Here is a 15,844-nt window from a genome sequence, read left to right as displayed (position 1 = left end):
TGTGCAGAAATGTGGGTCAATGAACTGTTCGTGGACTAGCCTGGTTGCAGGGTTTTGTCTGCCTTCCTGTTGATGCACTGTCATTCCCTGCAGTGTATTTGTGCAGATGTTCCCTAGTCTGTGCTTCAAAAGCTCCAAGCTGTCTGAGGAGGTTCTGCCTTTTCCTTTGGGAGATTATTTTGTAGCTGCATACATTCCCCTGTCACAAGTTTTCTCCAGTTTAAGTCCTTGTCCTGTCTTTCCATTGAAAATAGTCCCCTGTGTTCTTTTCTGGCTAGATGTGGCCTTCAAATGATTGTAGGCTTTCATTACATTACCATCTGCTTAAAACTGTCCTTTCAAGCCCTTTCCTGGATCATGAAAAAATGATCCAGGAAGGAGATTCTATTCAGCTGATCTTGTCAGGATTGCCAAGGAGATGAGGAGCAAGGAGTGGACCTGAGGAAACTGGTATCAAAGCAGGATATTTCTGAGGGGGAGAAAGCAGGTTTGGAAATTTGAGAGAGAGATGTGGGCATATTAGGATGGGGAACAAAGAATGAGTGTGTCCATTGGAGTGAAGGGCTGGCTTTCCATGGGTACATCTATCTTGCAAATAGGAAGGGAACAGTTAGGAATAAATACATAGTTGGAAAGTAAAGAAATGGCTAGTAGGAGCAGAGAGGGAGCAGCACACCTTGTGACATAAGGCTTCATGCCAAGCTTGTGTCTTTTGTAACATTGCTGAGACACAATTACTTGTAAATAAAACTAACAGCTTGTAAGCCTTCCTGCTATTTATCGCACATCAGAAATGTGTACTCCTGAGGTCAGTTGCCAAGTGCAGTTAATTTGGCAGGAGAGCTGGTGTTGGCTGGGCAATTTATGGTGCTTCAGCAACTGAGAACTTGAGTGGGCGGCCAATTTTTTCTGTTCAACTTTGAATGTTCTAATTGTTGCCCCAGAGCTGTGCATGACGTATGTAGGAATTGCATTTCACACCATGGAAAAGGAAGGTGAGACTGTCTGCTTTAGCCGACTGATGGTCAAATCTATTTTTATTGCTACCAGCCACACTTGCATAGTTTGAAGTACTCCTTGAAGTACTTCACTGAAGTAATCCTTTAAGTGAATCATGAATGTGTACGTACAGAGCAGTTGCTGCTGCGTCTATACAATAGTTCCGTACGGATAATTATGCAACAAGTTAATTAAATGGGAACAAGAGCTCTTTAGCTTCCAAACACTGCATAATACTTGGCTTTCGCCAGACTGAAGGAGCATTGTGTCCCTCTGTAAACCAGTTTTGGTAGGATCAAACCAGAGACTTGATTCTTCAGTGATGTACCATGTCAGCTGACAATAGAGATGTTTCCCTGGATTTTATTTTTAACAATAAGGCAAATGCTCAAGGTCTTAACTTTAAGTCAGAACTGTCAGAATGGTACCAATACACTTTTTCTTAAAATGACACTGGTTTAAGGTTGTGGATTTGTTTGGGGTTTTTTTCTTTAGACTTTGGGAAAGTCATGAGCAAGTATACAATTAATCACCACTGCTGCTCTATAAGGGAGTAAGCAGTCATTAACAGTACAAGAATAAGTGGTAAATGAGGCAAAATGTGACATAGATTTCTGAAGAGAGGTGATACCAGTACAACCATATTATACTTTATAAGGCTTTCCAGAGAGAGGAAGAAAAGGAGTATACCTAATCTGTCTGATGTCAGCAAAATGCTTTATATCATGCCATCTGTATGGAGAAAATGGGCATTAGTACTAGGGCTTAAAGATGGGTAGGGAGGGGCTGAGACCTATAGGTATTGCTGGTGGGAGAGGAAGGAGATTGCTCATGGAGCTTCTTAAGTGTCATGGACTTTTTTTCTTTAATAGCCACTGGCATAATAAAATAGAATCATGCTCATGAATTGGGCTTATAGCAGAAATTTAGGAGGGGTAAATGGAATGGGGGTGTCCTCTGGGAGAAAATATATGACAGATATTATATAGGACAATTGAGATAGATATAGATATATGTAAGGATAAGCATGAAATATAAGATATAGAATGAAAAATAATAACATAGGTAATTGTCCTGGTTTTGGCTGGGATAGAGTTAATTTTCTTTCTAGTAGCTGGTATAGTGCTATGTTTTGGGTTCACTTTGAGAAGAATGTTGATAACACACTGTTTTCAGTTGTTGCTAAGTCGTGTTTAGACTAAGTCAAGGATTTTTCAGCTTCTGATGCCCAGCCAGCAAGCAGGCTGGAGGGGCAGAAGAAGTTGGGAGGGGACAGCTGACCCAAATTGGCCGAAGAGGTATTCCATATCATGTGACGTCATGCCCAGTATAGAAACTGGGGGGAGTTGGCGGGGGGGAACGGGACATTGCTGCTCGGGATCTAACTGGGCATTGGTCAGCAAGTGGTGAGCAGTTGCATTGTGCATCACTTATTTTGTATATTCTAATCCTTATATTATTACTGTAATTTTATTGTTGTTATAATTATTATTTTCTTCCTTTCTGTCCTATTAAACATGAAATATAAGGTACAGGATGAAAAATAATAACAGGGGTAATAAAGTCATAAATCCCAGGACTAATAATGAAAATCCATTACATGAAAGGGGAATTCCTCACATTTGGAAGTGGCAGGGAAGGAAAGGATGTGGGCATACTTGTTTGTGGAGGGATGGAAGGGAGGTATGGGATGAAAATACTCGAAGTAATCACATGACAGTGGGTATATACAGTGAAGTATTTTCAGTATACTTGGAGGAAATATGAATGCCCTTGTAATAGGGGTCAGATGAGGCCTTGTAATAGAGGTCAGTTTCAGTAACTCATGTTCCAATAGCATTAGATTTGTGAAGATGATTTAAAGAGGTGGGCAGACCCTGTTACGAGATAGATAAAAGAGCGGGAAAGGCTTATTTACCATAAGAAATGAACCAGAATACACATATTCCCTCTGGGTTTTAGACAGAGGGGAAGGATTGTTTATGTTAAGTAACCATATTGATGTAAGAGAAAATGTGTACAAACAGGCTATGAATAAATTTGGGCAGAAAATCAGAAATTTTGTAGCTGGTGCCCTCTTTTGTTGGGCATGGCAAGGATGAGTTGGGCTTGACCAGTTCGTGAGATTTTGGATTTGAATCCATTCACCTGCTGCTGACCAGGGCTATCCTCTCCCTTTCTGTAGTCCTTGGTAAGGGAATTTGTTGACTCAGCTGTGCTCAATAGCAGGCAAGGAGATTTCTGCACTGTTAAAAGAAAACGAAAACCTTGCTGAGTGATTGATTGTTCCAGTGAGTCATGCCTGAAGGGCATTTATGTTCCAAAGCCTTTTGTAACAAAACCTTGTGGTAAAGGCAGTTGAGATTTGTTAAAAAATGTGTAGTACTGCTCCTTGTATAATTCTGTAATAAGACTGTGAATGCCAGCTGTACCGAGTAATCAGTACTGGGAAACAGTGTGCAGTTTCAGGTAATGAAGCAGCATCTGGCAACAGCAGTTCCCTGTAAGCACACTGCTATTCAATGTGTGCACTGAGTTTTTAGAAGACAAGGAATCTACAGACGTGCTTCATGGTGGTGTATATGCTTTAGATTTGACATGAGTCACGTAGATGATTTCAGAGGAGTTTCCTGCTGAGTACATCCTGAGATAAACCACAGTGATATTACAGGGGAAAGAAGCAAAAGCTTTGTAGTGTAGACTTTCCTTGTTAACATGGAGAGCATTAAACTGAAATTGGTTTGAGACCTGACATCACAAGCAATGCCAAAAATTGCATTAGATACCCATGAGCATAGGGCAAGGTGTTGGACAGTTTCGCCTGTTTTAGTACTTACTTTCTGTGAAGTACTAATATCCTGTTGGCAGTATTTAGTACAGCTGACTGTTTCTCCTTTTAGCAGTTGTTATTTGAGATAACTCTTTTTATATGATGCAAGTCAAGTATTCTTAGTCTGTAGGATATTGAGTAAGAGGTTTTACTCTGCTCTCAGGTCAATTTTCTGAAGAAACTGAAAAACCTTGTTCTAGATTTCGCGCTTGCTCAGAAATTTGCTTGGCCGCTTTCCCACTGGACGCTTCCTCCTCAGTGGGACGTGCCATAAGAGGTCCTGAGACCAAAGGAGTGCTGGGCCCTTTTACAAATCGTGATTACGTTGTGTGATGTATGTTAATGTCCTGCATCACATCAGCACTGGCTGAAAATAAACACCAGGCTGCTGTATGCCCCTGCTCACAGTGTCCAGCTACTTGTGCAGGTCTGAGGCCCCCCAAGGAGCATCTCCCTTCTCTGTAGAGCAACCTGCACAGACACAGCCATCCAAATTCACAGAGCTAAATCAGGTGGCGTGTATGAATCCCCTTCGAATCTCCTTCAGGGTTGTCTCTGCTGCAAGCAGTAGGTGTCAGTGTGCACCCATCATAAAGGGTGATCCCAGTGCAAGTGAAAAACAGCAGGAATCCTGAAGACAACAAGACAGTTGCTTTTAGTGGCGTTAGCTTTCTGCATAGTAAGAAGGATAATTGGATCTGAGCTTGTAAAAGCGTGAAGGTGCTGAGAAAACATTGAAAATGTGTCCTCTGTGTGATGGGACTTCCCAGTAACTAAAAGCACAGTCTCTTTATTTCTAAACTCATTATTTTCACATTTTATATGCAGACACAATCCTGCTGTTTGGGGAATGTGTGTCAACTGAAGTAGCTGTCTTAAAATAGATCCCATGTGAGTCTGCAGTATTTGCATGTAGAGAGTGAACAGTGTTTAGACCATATAAATACCTATGAAAAAGGAATTTACTAGGTCATGGGTTGGAATAATCAGGAGGACTTCATAAATTTCCCATCTGAAATGTCAAAGCCATTTAAACATCCTCTACTTTGCTGGAATGGCAAAATGGTAAAAAGTTTTTGCATTTATTGAGGCTTTCTTACTGTTGTGCTTGGCTTTAAAAAGAAAGAAAAAAAAAAAACAAACAGGAAAGAAAATAGCTTTGCTTCCCGAGTAAAGCAGATGGATTGTAAATAAATCTCAGCAATGAGTGGCCTTGGTTCCAGATTGCAAGTATAGCTTATGATTTGGACCGTTAAGTATGGTCAGGAATTAATTCATTGACTTCCTAAGTGAAAACCCAATCTGGGAAAATACTATGCTACTAAGTAAGTTTGCTTTGGTTGATGTTTTTACTTTGGTCTTTTAATACCTGGATGCTAATACATTTTGTTCAATAGTGCCTTCAGTGAAAAAACACGGGAGAGGGGGTTTGGTATCCAACTGAGTTACTTGCCTGCTGTCACAAGATGCCCAATACAGACCAAAGAGCGTACAGGTATTGCATGAGAGAATTCTCACTCTGGTGCCTATCTTTTAAACCTAGAGAGAACTAGTTAGGGGGCACAGGGCAGATTTAGTGTAGTTAAAGGTGATGGAAAATACAACCCTCCCATACTTGAGGTTGAAACTGAATGGGAGAAGAGGCCGTGCAGTAAGAGTTTACCTTACGGGTGAAGCAAGACGTTATCTGGAGCTGATGGGGCACCTCTGAAAGTGAGCAAAGACTTCGGTAAACAAGTTAGCAGCGGGAAGTGTTAGAGGTCAGACTTCCCGAAAGGAAAAGCTTGAGGGTCATAAGAAGCCAGTTCAAAAGTTGATAGTGTTTAAAACAGCTGTGTGCCTTGATGCAGGTTTTGTGGCTGGCTGGCTGAAAGTAAAAGTCCCCAGCACTGGGAAACTCTCCTGCTGCTTTCTGTCACCTGAGGAGAACCTTTAATTTCTATCAAAAGTCACTAGTTCTCAGCATGCTCAGCAGCAGCTGCATAATTTAATAAAGATAATCTTGCTGTGGAGATAACTGAACATATGTGAAATGGAGCAGACATGAGGACAAAATAATTAACTGAAGCAGAACATGAGTTCCCATTGTCCAGATGAGTTACTGAGCAAAGCAGCCCTTCCAAGGCAGCTGTCTGCACAGGCCGGCATGCCAAGAGGGCTCTTCTGGGCACGGCTTGCCTCGCCTGCTCCATGAAGAATAAATCCAACGGCAGAGTGACTTTTGCCACTCAAGAATTTTTGAAAACCCTGCAGGATACACCCCACCTGTCTGGTTGCTATTCTGGGCTGTGAAATCCTTACAGGGCTGTGCCTTTCCCTGAGTTTGCTAACATGCTCGAGCACCTCCTGCTCTGTCCCTGGGCGGGCTGGAATCCTAAAGCCACTGTGTAACTCTCTCCCCTCCACCATTTGTTTTGGATGTGAACTTCCTTGATGTGCAAAAGGTTGGTGCGGAGCAAATCAAGCCATTTAGCAATGCATTTAAATTAAGTGTCAAAATGAAATAGCAAGGACAGTCACCCATTGTGGAATTAAAAGAAATCTAGTGTATCTGGAAAAACACTGATTTCAAATCTCTACCTTACGGGGGCCGGGGCGGGGGGGAACGACTGATAAAAAAGCATTAAAATATCACAGGGCTAAGAATAAAGTTATATTCAGTATACAAGGAAGTACCATTTAGAAGGGAAATACAAAATCAGAATGTCAGAGCTTCATTTTGTAGTCATCCACTCAGCTGGCACGTAGGTGTATATATATTTCCTTGTTATTTGTCGGTAGTTTGAAAATCACCATATTACTGGCTGAATCTGCTTTGTCTGAGTAGGGTTTTTCTAGATACCACAAAGTAATTGTTACGCAAAGATGCATCATTATGAATGAGCAAGGTTAATGGACTTAAAACTGAATTGGTGTTAGTAAAGCACACGGTTAACTGAGAATTGACAACTACACAATGTATTGGGGTGTTGTGAAAATTTTTCGCATTTTACTTGGATATTTTTGCAGCTTTATCTTTTGTTTCTTCTTTTTACTACTTTTTGTGTAAAGAAGCTGGTGAATTTTCAGTAATGGTGTGAGGGATTTGCAGATAGTGACTGTTGGCCTTGACCACCACAGGCGGGGTTAACGGCCTGAAGTTTTATTCACATACAGTATCTAGCCTTTCATTAAGTTTATGTGAAACAGGAGTTTGCATTTTTGCACACTTTTGCAGTATTAATCAATCCTGTTGGAAATAGAGGGAAGAGCTGTTTTCCGAGATCTTCTGTCTTGTCTGATGGGTAGATACACCTACATCCAAGGGATGTTTCAAAAAAAATAAAATCCAAACAATCCTATCTCCCCCTCCACTACCACTTTCCTGACGTGAAAACTGAGAAGAAAGGTGTGATAGAAAAGACACCCCCACTCAGTATGGATTGCATGTAAATATTATAGAAAGTTGATACAATATTAACTTACTCCCACACGTGTAGGAGCCTAGCCAGCACATGAATTGTATCTTGTAATGTGGTTTAGCCTACCGCACTAGCATCTTACTTGCTAATTCATCTCTCATGGGAGGCCAGGTCTTAAAAAATAGTTTCGGGCTGGGAAGAGGCCAAATAGTTTATGTAAGTGAACAGGAAAGCAAGTAGGGTGCTTGAAATGTGCACTTCAAATTGCAAAGCCATCCAGTAGTTAATAGTCAAGATGTTACGTTTGGGAAGAGAGGGATCTTGCAAAATTTTTTTTTTTCCTATATGCGGATTGCATCTCCATAATAATAAGTACAGTGATAGTTGTTTGTATGTCTTCTGTTCATGAAGTCATCTGAATGACACAGCTGCTCGGGTGCTGTGCAGGTAATGTGGGATATACTGGCAAATCCGTGACTGCTTTCATGCTGTGCCGCTGCTCCAGGGACCTGTGCCTGGGCTGGAGATGAGCACTGAGTGAAGCCGGCACTGGAAGGGATGCGTGTGTGGTTAGGGCGTGCTGCTTTACCCACAGCAAGGTGAACTCACTGGCCCAGCCGAAGGAAGCTGAAGCATATTGCGAGTCTGATCTGCAGCTGGGTGTTTGTGGGGTTTGTACTTCACTACGGGAATGAGGCTGTTTTGTTGGTTTTGTTAAACAGGCTGTAGTGGCCCTTTGTTTACCCTTCTCATCATCCTCTGTTGCCTGCCTTCCACCACAAGCGATACTCAAGCCCAGGAAAACCACAGAGTGGTTATCATCTGAGAGAGCTGCAGCTTCTTCGCTAGCTCTAGGTCTCTATGGTGAAGTCCAAAGTATTGAAGGGAAGCAGAGAGGAAACCTTTGATTAGTGAAGTCAGCTGTTGGTGGTTCTTCTGCACAGGAACAGTTTGGGAGAAACTGGTAAAGACTGAAAGCAATGAATGGCTGTTTTGGCAGGAAGCACATCTTGCATCCAGCCTGGCTCGTACCCTGGCCACACAGTGCTATTTTATTGGGATATATCAGCCAGTTGGTACTGCTGATTCCTCTGCCGATACGGGGATCAATCGAAATGAAACCCCTAGGCCTGTAACATGACATAACGACAATCGCAGGCAGGATTAATAGGCAAAAAGTGTCACCTTATTCGCACAGGCGAGTCAGCATGGGGGAAGAAGGGGGCAGGATGGGACTCAGGTTGGCAGAGGGAGGAAAGCAGTGACAGCTGTGCAAGGTGGCACGTCAGCTTGTTCAGAAGGGTTTTAAACAGCAAGCAATGACACCTACAGTCGTGTCGGCTCTTCCTGAGCCTGAAAACAGACTGAGGGAAAAGGGCAAGAAGAGAGCATACATTTTATTTTTAAAAATGTGAAGCAAAGAACATGAGTATCAAAGAGTGGCAGGAGGAGAACTGTGCAAAGCCTGTATTTTGCCTTTGTCCTCCATTAATATTTAAATAAATCTTGTTGTCCTAAGTCCCCTTTCACAGTGTATACAAGTCGGCCTCAAAAGGCAAGGACTTCTGTGATGAGGCTAAACAACCTGCAGCAGCAGAAAGCTTGGAAGAAAGCAGAATAAACCTGCAATGTGCTGAGGTTGAAATACTTTCCGTTAGACCTTGGCCTACTGCAAGGGAATGACAGGGAAATTAATTCGTGAGGATATTGGCATTGTCAAAATGTTCCACGTCACTGTGGGAGTGAAAATTCCTTAAGGGGAGAACTTGTGGCATGCACATGCAATTGTTGTTGAGACAGCTCAGACCTTTAAATCTTAGTGCTGCAAAGGACAAGTGTTTTTAAGACCTCATTGTGATAATTAGATCTAACTTTCTGCTCTTTTTTTCTTTTACACAGTGCCCACGTATCACAAGTCAGTAGTAACATTCCTGCTACGGGAGAGTAAGTGTCTCTTTTACAATTTTGTAGCTGCCCTTTTTGTATATTGGAGCTTTTTAAAGTATTGCTGGTTATTCTTTGATTTCTCTTTAAGGGTTGTTCTTACACAAACGAAAAAAGAGCGTTTCCCAAACCAATGCATCTGCAATGCTAATAAATCACTTCCTCCTGAAAAATTCTCAGGCCTTTGGTTCTTTCCTCGCACTGTGCCTGTGATGTTTTGGTTAGGCAGAACTTGCATATTTAGAGAAGCCTTTCGCACTATGTCATCCTCTTGCTCGTTTGCACCTTGTTGCATCCCAGCAGAGGATGGGGCTTGACCCCACTACCATAACTGGGCACAGCAGAACTAACAAGTTGGCTCCCGTGCCGGAGCTGGAAATTCCCAATGGCTGATGGGTTTGCATAACTGATTCTTGTCAATACATGAAGCACAGACATACTTGCCTAGTTAAACCATGTGGGGTTTTTTGCAGTTGCTAAGATCTTTTGACTTTTTCAGGAACTACAGTCTCAGCAGACTTACAACTGTAGCAACTTAGCAACAGCTTTCATAAATTCTCTGGAGAAGTCAGCCCAGGTACAGGTTCCTATACTCATAGCTACTCAGTTGAAAATTAACCAGCAAATCCTGCAAATAACTTTTTTAATTATGGAAAAGGCACTAGGAGCTATGTATGGACTTCAGACAGGCAAGTTTGAAAAACTCATTCTTCAGCAGTCTACTTAAAGCATTGCAAGAAACAGGGATGGGGCGAGGATGTACAAAAATGTGTTGCCAAATGATCTTTTAAAAAAAAATAAAATTAGATTTTGCCCATAAAAACTTCCTCTAATTAAGGAAGGAAGGAAATATTACAAGAAAATGTCAGTACCAAAATGAAGGGAGGTTTGGTTGTGTTGAAAGTTAAGAGTAGTCTCACATCTTTAACTGATGCAACTGCAGAGTCTCCCTTGCTGTGGCTTGTGTGGAAGCCCTCTTACTGCCAGTGGGCGTGATGGTGATCTCACACCAGAGTAAGTCAGGGGTGGCTTGTGGGTGCGTTCATGGCACAAGAATGGTGCAAAACCAGCAGAACCAAATCCAAGCTTGGTGACCGAGTTAAGCATATGAGGAGTTTGTAGTGAGGTGCTGTTTGCGTGTCCTCATCCCTCTATGAGATAGCAGTGAATCACCTTCTTGCAGATGATCCATTGCCTTACTGAGCTCGGAGTGCACAAGAGACTTGACCGGTGTCAGCATGGCTGGGTATCAAATACAATTTTGTCAGGGCAAGGACTATTAAAGTGGAGGGTGAAAGTTAGGCACAAATGGCTGTAGTTGCAGTAAGTAAAATTAGCTGTTCTACTGAAGGTTCAAACATCCCTAGAAATAAAAAAGAGTAAGATGAATTGGGAAGGCTCAGCTCTTCTGAGGGACCTGAACATCAGGGTATGTGAAGATTTTGGCTTAGCTCTTCGCAGATGTCACAGCCCTAGGACATTTTATACTGCCTTGCCATCATAATAAAGCATAACCTTCAGATACCGATGGTTTATTTACTGTTGCAGAGAGGGAGCTCCACAAAGTCTTTGAGCTCAATTGACCTTATTTTTCGGCTTGACAGGTATTTAGAGAAGACAATCCGCTCAGCCGTGGAGCAGCATCTCTTTGATGTTCATGGCTCAGGCGGCCAGAGTTCAGAGGACTCTGAATCGGGAACATCTTCAGCCTCTTCTAATGTGTCTGCCAGGCAGAGGAGGCGACATCACAAAGATCAGGAGGAAGCCCGGAGAAACAGAGACATGTACGAGCCTGATTTCTTTGTTTTGGAAAGTATATTTGATTAAGTGTACCCTAGTCATGTCCTCTTATCAAGGCAATGTTAGCTCTGTTATGAAATGCACTGACCCTTGCCCTGAGTTGAAAGTGCAGAGCAGACTGCAGTGCCTGTGCAGAGCTCCATTGCATCAGTTAGAGCTGAGAAATGTGGGGTTTACTAGAGGTCATGGAGTGGGGCAAAGCATGATAAGAATCCGGGGTTTTTTTACAGAGCATGGTAGAGTTTTTAATTACAGTATTTGGAATTGTTTAATTACAGTATTTATTGCTTTAGTGGAAATTCCCAAGCAGTTGGTCCTATTGCCTGTAACTATCTTTAGATAAAAACATTGGACTTAGATGCTTTTCTGAATTTAGAATGTCTTCAAAATTGAGATCAAGTTCCCCTTTTGTATGTGGAGGCACAGTTTATGTTTGAGTTTATTGAGGAGACTTGGGAGTTTGCCTGAAAGTAGAAAAATCTTCCTTTTGATTAATCAGAGTTTAAGAATTTTTATTCACCTTGTTACACAAAGTTTAAACATGATTTAGTCATTAATTTCATTAAATGTCTGTGAAAGAGTAAAAATTATACCTGTTCTTCCTTTCATACTCCTCTACTTGTGGCATATATTGTGCGGTACAAATGTATTACCACCACAGTCTTAACAAACGCTTGCCCAAGGCATAGCTATCTTTGAGGAACTGTAACTACAGACTTTGCAAGGCCATGATCTAATCAGTGCTTACACATATGTCTAGCTTTAATACAGCACTAGTTCTTGTAAATAATGTGTATAATTGACTGTAGTATTGGATTGTTGGGATTTCAAGTTAAGACTCCGAAATAAACATCTAGTGTCTTGCTGTCTTTTCCTGGGTGCTGAACTGCCCAAATCCTATTCGATCTGCACCTTCCTATATGAAGCCACTTTTATGCAGGTGCATAACCATCAATACCTCTTATTAGTATTGTAGCCATGCTACTTCCCAAACAGACTATGCTACTGTTGTAAAAAACCCCATAGTTACAAAATAAAAAGCCATTTCCATAGCGAATGAAAATATGCTGTGAAAATGGACTGGGAAATTAGCACTTGTAAGTCACCAAAGCATCTGGCAGCAGCTCTGAAGTAGTTTTTCTTGTTGAGTAGCCCTGCTGACAGGCTTTCTCAGGTAAGTAGGTCAGAGACTGGCTAGTGTACGTGTTTGGAAGCATATAGTACTGCAGCACTTTTTTTCAACTTTGCGTTACAGAGCTGCCTTTAGAGATGGTTGACACAGCTGTTCAGGTTTGGTCCGTAAAGCTGGAGCCAAGGATTTAAAGCACATCAGAAGTTTTGAGTGCTGGCTAGGGTTCAAATTTTTTTCTCTGATTCCCTTAGGTCAGATTGCTGGAACTCCTTTGGGTGAATTATCAAAACTGGGAATTCCTTTCAAAACTTCTTTCTGTTGTTGTCATTTTGATTGTCAGTGACTTCATCTCCTTGCTTTGTGATGGATCACAAGAGGATTTGTAATGTCACAAGATGGAACTTCAGATTGGAAGAGCATTTATTGCAAAAACACATACATGAACTCCCAGGCTTTGCAGATTACATGATCTACAGGCTATGTATATGTAATTGGTCTGCTTAGGGGGTTGTAAAAACTTCCACAAAGGCTAATGTGTTATCTTAGAAGTTTAATCATAGATTTATAATACCTCTTTGTATCTCTCATCCACCAGCAAAACCTAGATATTCATGATCTAGAAGATCACTGAAACTTTCTGGTTTTCTTCTTGATCTGAATGCTTTGTCATGCTGGCACTGTCCAGGTACTACAGAGTAACTGGTTTCTTGTTACACCAGTACAAGTCTAGATAAATTCCACTGCTGTTTGTGAAAGCAGGCTTTGGAGTTGCACAGCACTGTATAAGGCAGCTGCACATACAACAGTTAGCAAACATTCCAGTTTCAATGTCAAGTGTAAGCAGCCTGCCTTTAGCCTCCGACAGGGTAGGATGGTGACAGATGCATTGTGTTTCTACTGTTCCCATAATGTAGTGATGTGTTATGTATGTGCGTCTTCATTATTGCACAAAGTAGAGGGAAGACTACTAAACAGGTTGTGAAGGGAAAACTGCATGCTGAAGGACACAGCAGGCTAATTGTGCACGGCAAGATAAGCCAATACGCCAGGCATCTGGAAAACTTGCACAAACCCTGCTAGCCCAGAGAGTCCCAGCTAGTGCATCATGTGATGATTTAAAGCTAGCTGTCCCATTTACTTCCCAACATAGCTATGTCCTAGCGGTTGTGTTGCCGTTGCAGGGAGGCATTCCGTTTTCTGTTTTGTGTAATTCCCAAATAGAAGTCAAATATTTGGCTAAAGCACCACAGTCCTTCTCCTGCATTTGAGAATATGAGTAAGAGGGCTGATTATGCGGTGTCATGCACCAATGGAGATCCTTGAACCACAGCTGTGAATCGCTTTTCTAAATTAGAAGCACGTGTCTCAAAGGAAAATGTGCTGCCTTTTCTCTATAAAAATACCACAGCCAGCCAGGAGCTCATCTAGCTTCCACATGAAGTCAGTGGGATTCTCTGCATTGGCTTTAGTGGGAAGTGAATCAAGTCCCAAATGTTGATCCTCACAGCTTTCTCACCTGAGGTGTATACTTCTGGCTTTCACTCCTCAATGGGATTTAGCATTGCACAGTGTGTGTTGTTTGCTGCAGTAGGAAGAACCAGAGATACTGGTTTCGTAGGGTGTAGAAGATGTTGCCGGAACTGCACCAGTCAGCATGATGCATTTCTCTATTGCTACCATAAATGTAGCGGGAGAGTGTTTTAAACAACCTCTTGTTGTAATGTCCTTTTGTTTTTAGGGAAGTCATCAACAAAGAAAACATTCCCTCTGGATTCAACAATCTTGAAGACTGTATTCTAGCTGCTCAAGAAGTAGAAAAATTACAAGACAACAACTCCGGATATCTTGGTGAAAGGAATAAACCAAAACGGCAAAAATCCAGCACCAAGCTTTCAGAGCTTAATGACAACCAGGACAGTCCTGTGGTAAGCTAGCATGCTGTACTGTTTGACACCTAGTACTTGGGTGGGAAAAAGTCTTTTTTATTTCAGTGTACATCTGGTTCCCTTGGGTAGCCATTTTTGCCTACAGTACAAGCATAGGTGACTATTTTGGACTATGGGGAACACTGGATCCCGCACTTGTAACCTTTGTGGTAAGGCAACTGAGAAGCAGTATTTCTGCTATGATTGTCTTACTCCATCCATAGTAATTCTCTCTTTCCACAACTTTTTGGTTTTTTTTCCTTCTGAATTCAGTGAAGCATTTTGGAAAGAGAAAAAGGAGGTAAGTCTCTTTCCCAGTCTTTAAAAAGTCTTGCAAGGAGGTTGGAACCTCAGATGTAGGTTCACGTGTTTAGGTCAAGTTTATTTTTATATTCCTGCTAAGTTCTGAAACCATACATCGCAAGTGACTTCTTGATGATAAGGTGACAAAGGTGTTTTATGCCTTTTCCCTAAAGTCTGTGTGTTACTGTGGTGTTTGCAGTTTGCAAAACACTTCGGAGGGTGTTGGTCCAAAAGATGACCCCTCTAGCTGCCTTTTACCGAGGAGGTAAATGACACTGACATAACATCCTAAAAATCTGGAATACTGTAGAATTTGCCCAGCATATTGTGTGACCTTCACAGTAAAAGACAGTTTGCCAACTTTTACAGCTGTGGAATAAAACCCTTCTTCCCTCTCAACCAAACCAGGCACTGATGATAGTGTCAGCAGTTGAGAAACTGTACTATGCTTCAACACAGGGTCTGCTTACAGTGGCAGAAGTGCTGTGCATCCCAGTGCCTGGCACCAGGCATGCATTACATGGTTACTAGTAACAATGAAAGCTGTCTGAAAAGACTGTCCTTCTGAGCTATATATAGGGCATTTCCTTCGATTAAGTTTTAGGGCCTGCTGTGAGTGAGTTCCTTCTTAATGTGACATTGTGTTGGGAGTCATTTTGTTTAGGTCACAAAATTGCAATGATCTTATGCTCTTACCCTGTGCAGAGATTCTAGAGAGAGGCAGATTTGGCTTCTCTTTGTAATTAAAAAAGGGCAAGATGCCAAAAATGGTAGGCTATGGTTAGATTTGGTGCTCAATATCAGTAACCTTCTCATGTGACACTTCATGAAAGAGTGCAGTGAGATAGATACACTCTCACTTTGCATCTCTGCTCGTAGCAATAGACTTTAAGATAGGCAGAGGTCAAGTGCTTACACTCTTTTCTGCACCTGTGGAGCATAAAGCAGTTTAAATGTACATGAGAATTTGACTCAGGATTTGGGGAAGGAAAGACTGACAGAAGTGCCCGCTTTTGCTGTGGACCTGAAAAACGTTCCTGAAGTCTTAAAATGTGCCCAGAAGAAATGTCCTCAAATTTACCTGTGTCCACTGGGCTTTGCCCTGCGGCTCATTTTTGGATCTCTTGAGGGGTAAAGGCTGAAAAGAACATAAAATGGACTAACTTTGCACAAAAAAAACACTTTGACCAAGATGACCATCAGTGTGGTTCTTGCTTGCTTTGCTAGAGGAAGTGTCGCAGTGGGATTTTTCAACTGGGAGTATTGTTATGAAATGGCTTGCACACAGCACGGTGCTACTCTTTTTGAAGAGCAAAGGCTGCTTTTTAAGTTTTCATGAGCGCGCTTATTTCATGCTTGTGTTTCAGAGACTGCCAGCAGGATGTGTGGTGGTTTAGCTTTCTTTTGGCTACATCTTTACGCTTCAAATAATAACCCAAATAAGACTACCTACTTGGAGTATCAGAGGACATAACCTGCACCTTAGCATTTACTAATAGGCCTTCGTCAT

The 15,844-nt window shown here is 41.8% G+C and overlaps 1 protein-coding gene across 9 annotated transcripts in view; it reads left to right on the top strand.

The window, feature by feature from the left end:
* The window catches only part of FAM13A (family with sequence similarity 13 member A), a 167,474-nt gene that overhangs the window by 117,630 nt on the left and 34,000 nt on the right, over positions 1-15,844 (top strand). For 7 of the 9 annotated variants that reach the window (XM_049815117.1, XM_049815119.1, XM_049815120.1 and 4 more), the window contains 3 exons: positions 9,130-9,174; positions 10,779-10,958; positions 13,845-14,031. In XM_049815117.1, the coding sequence (XP_049671074.1) occupies positions 9,130-9,174; positions 10,779-10,958; positions 13,845-14,031 (412 nt within the window). The remainder of the gene's footprint in view (positions 1-9,129; positions 9,175-10,778; positions 10,959-13,844; positions 14,032-15,844) is intronic. The other 2 variants (XM_049815121.1, XM_049815122.1) reach the window with 2 other exon arrangements.

This window comes from Accipiter gentilis, chromosome 12, assembly GCF_929443795.1.
Source record: "Accipiter gentilis chromosome 12, bAccGen1.1, whole genome shotgun sequence".
Taxonomy (NCBI): domain Eukaryota; kingdom Metazoa; phylum Chordata; class Aves; order Accipitriformes; family Accipitridae; genus Astur; species Astur gentilis.
This window is presented reverse-complemented; position numbering and strand designations above follow the sequence as displayed.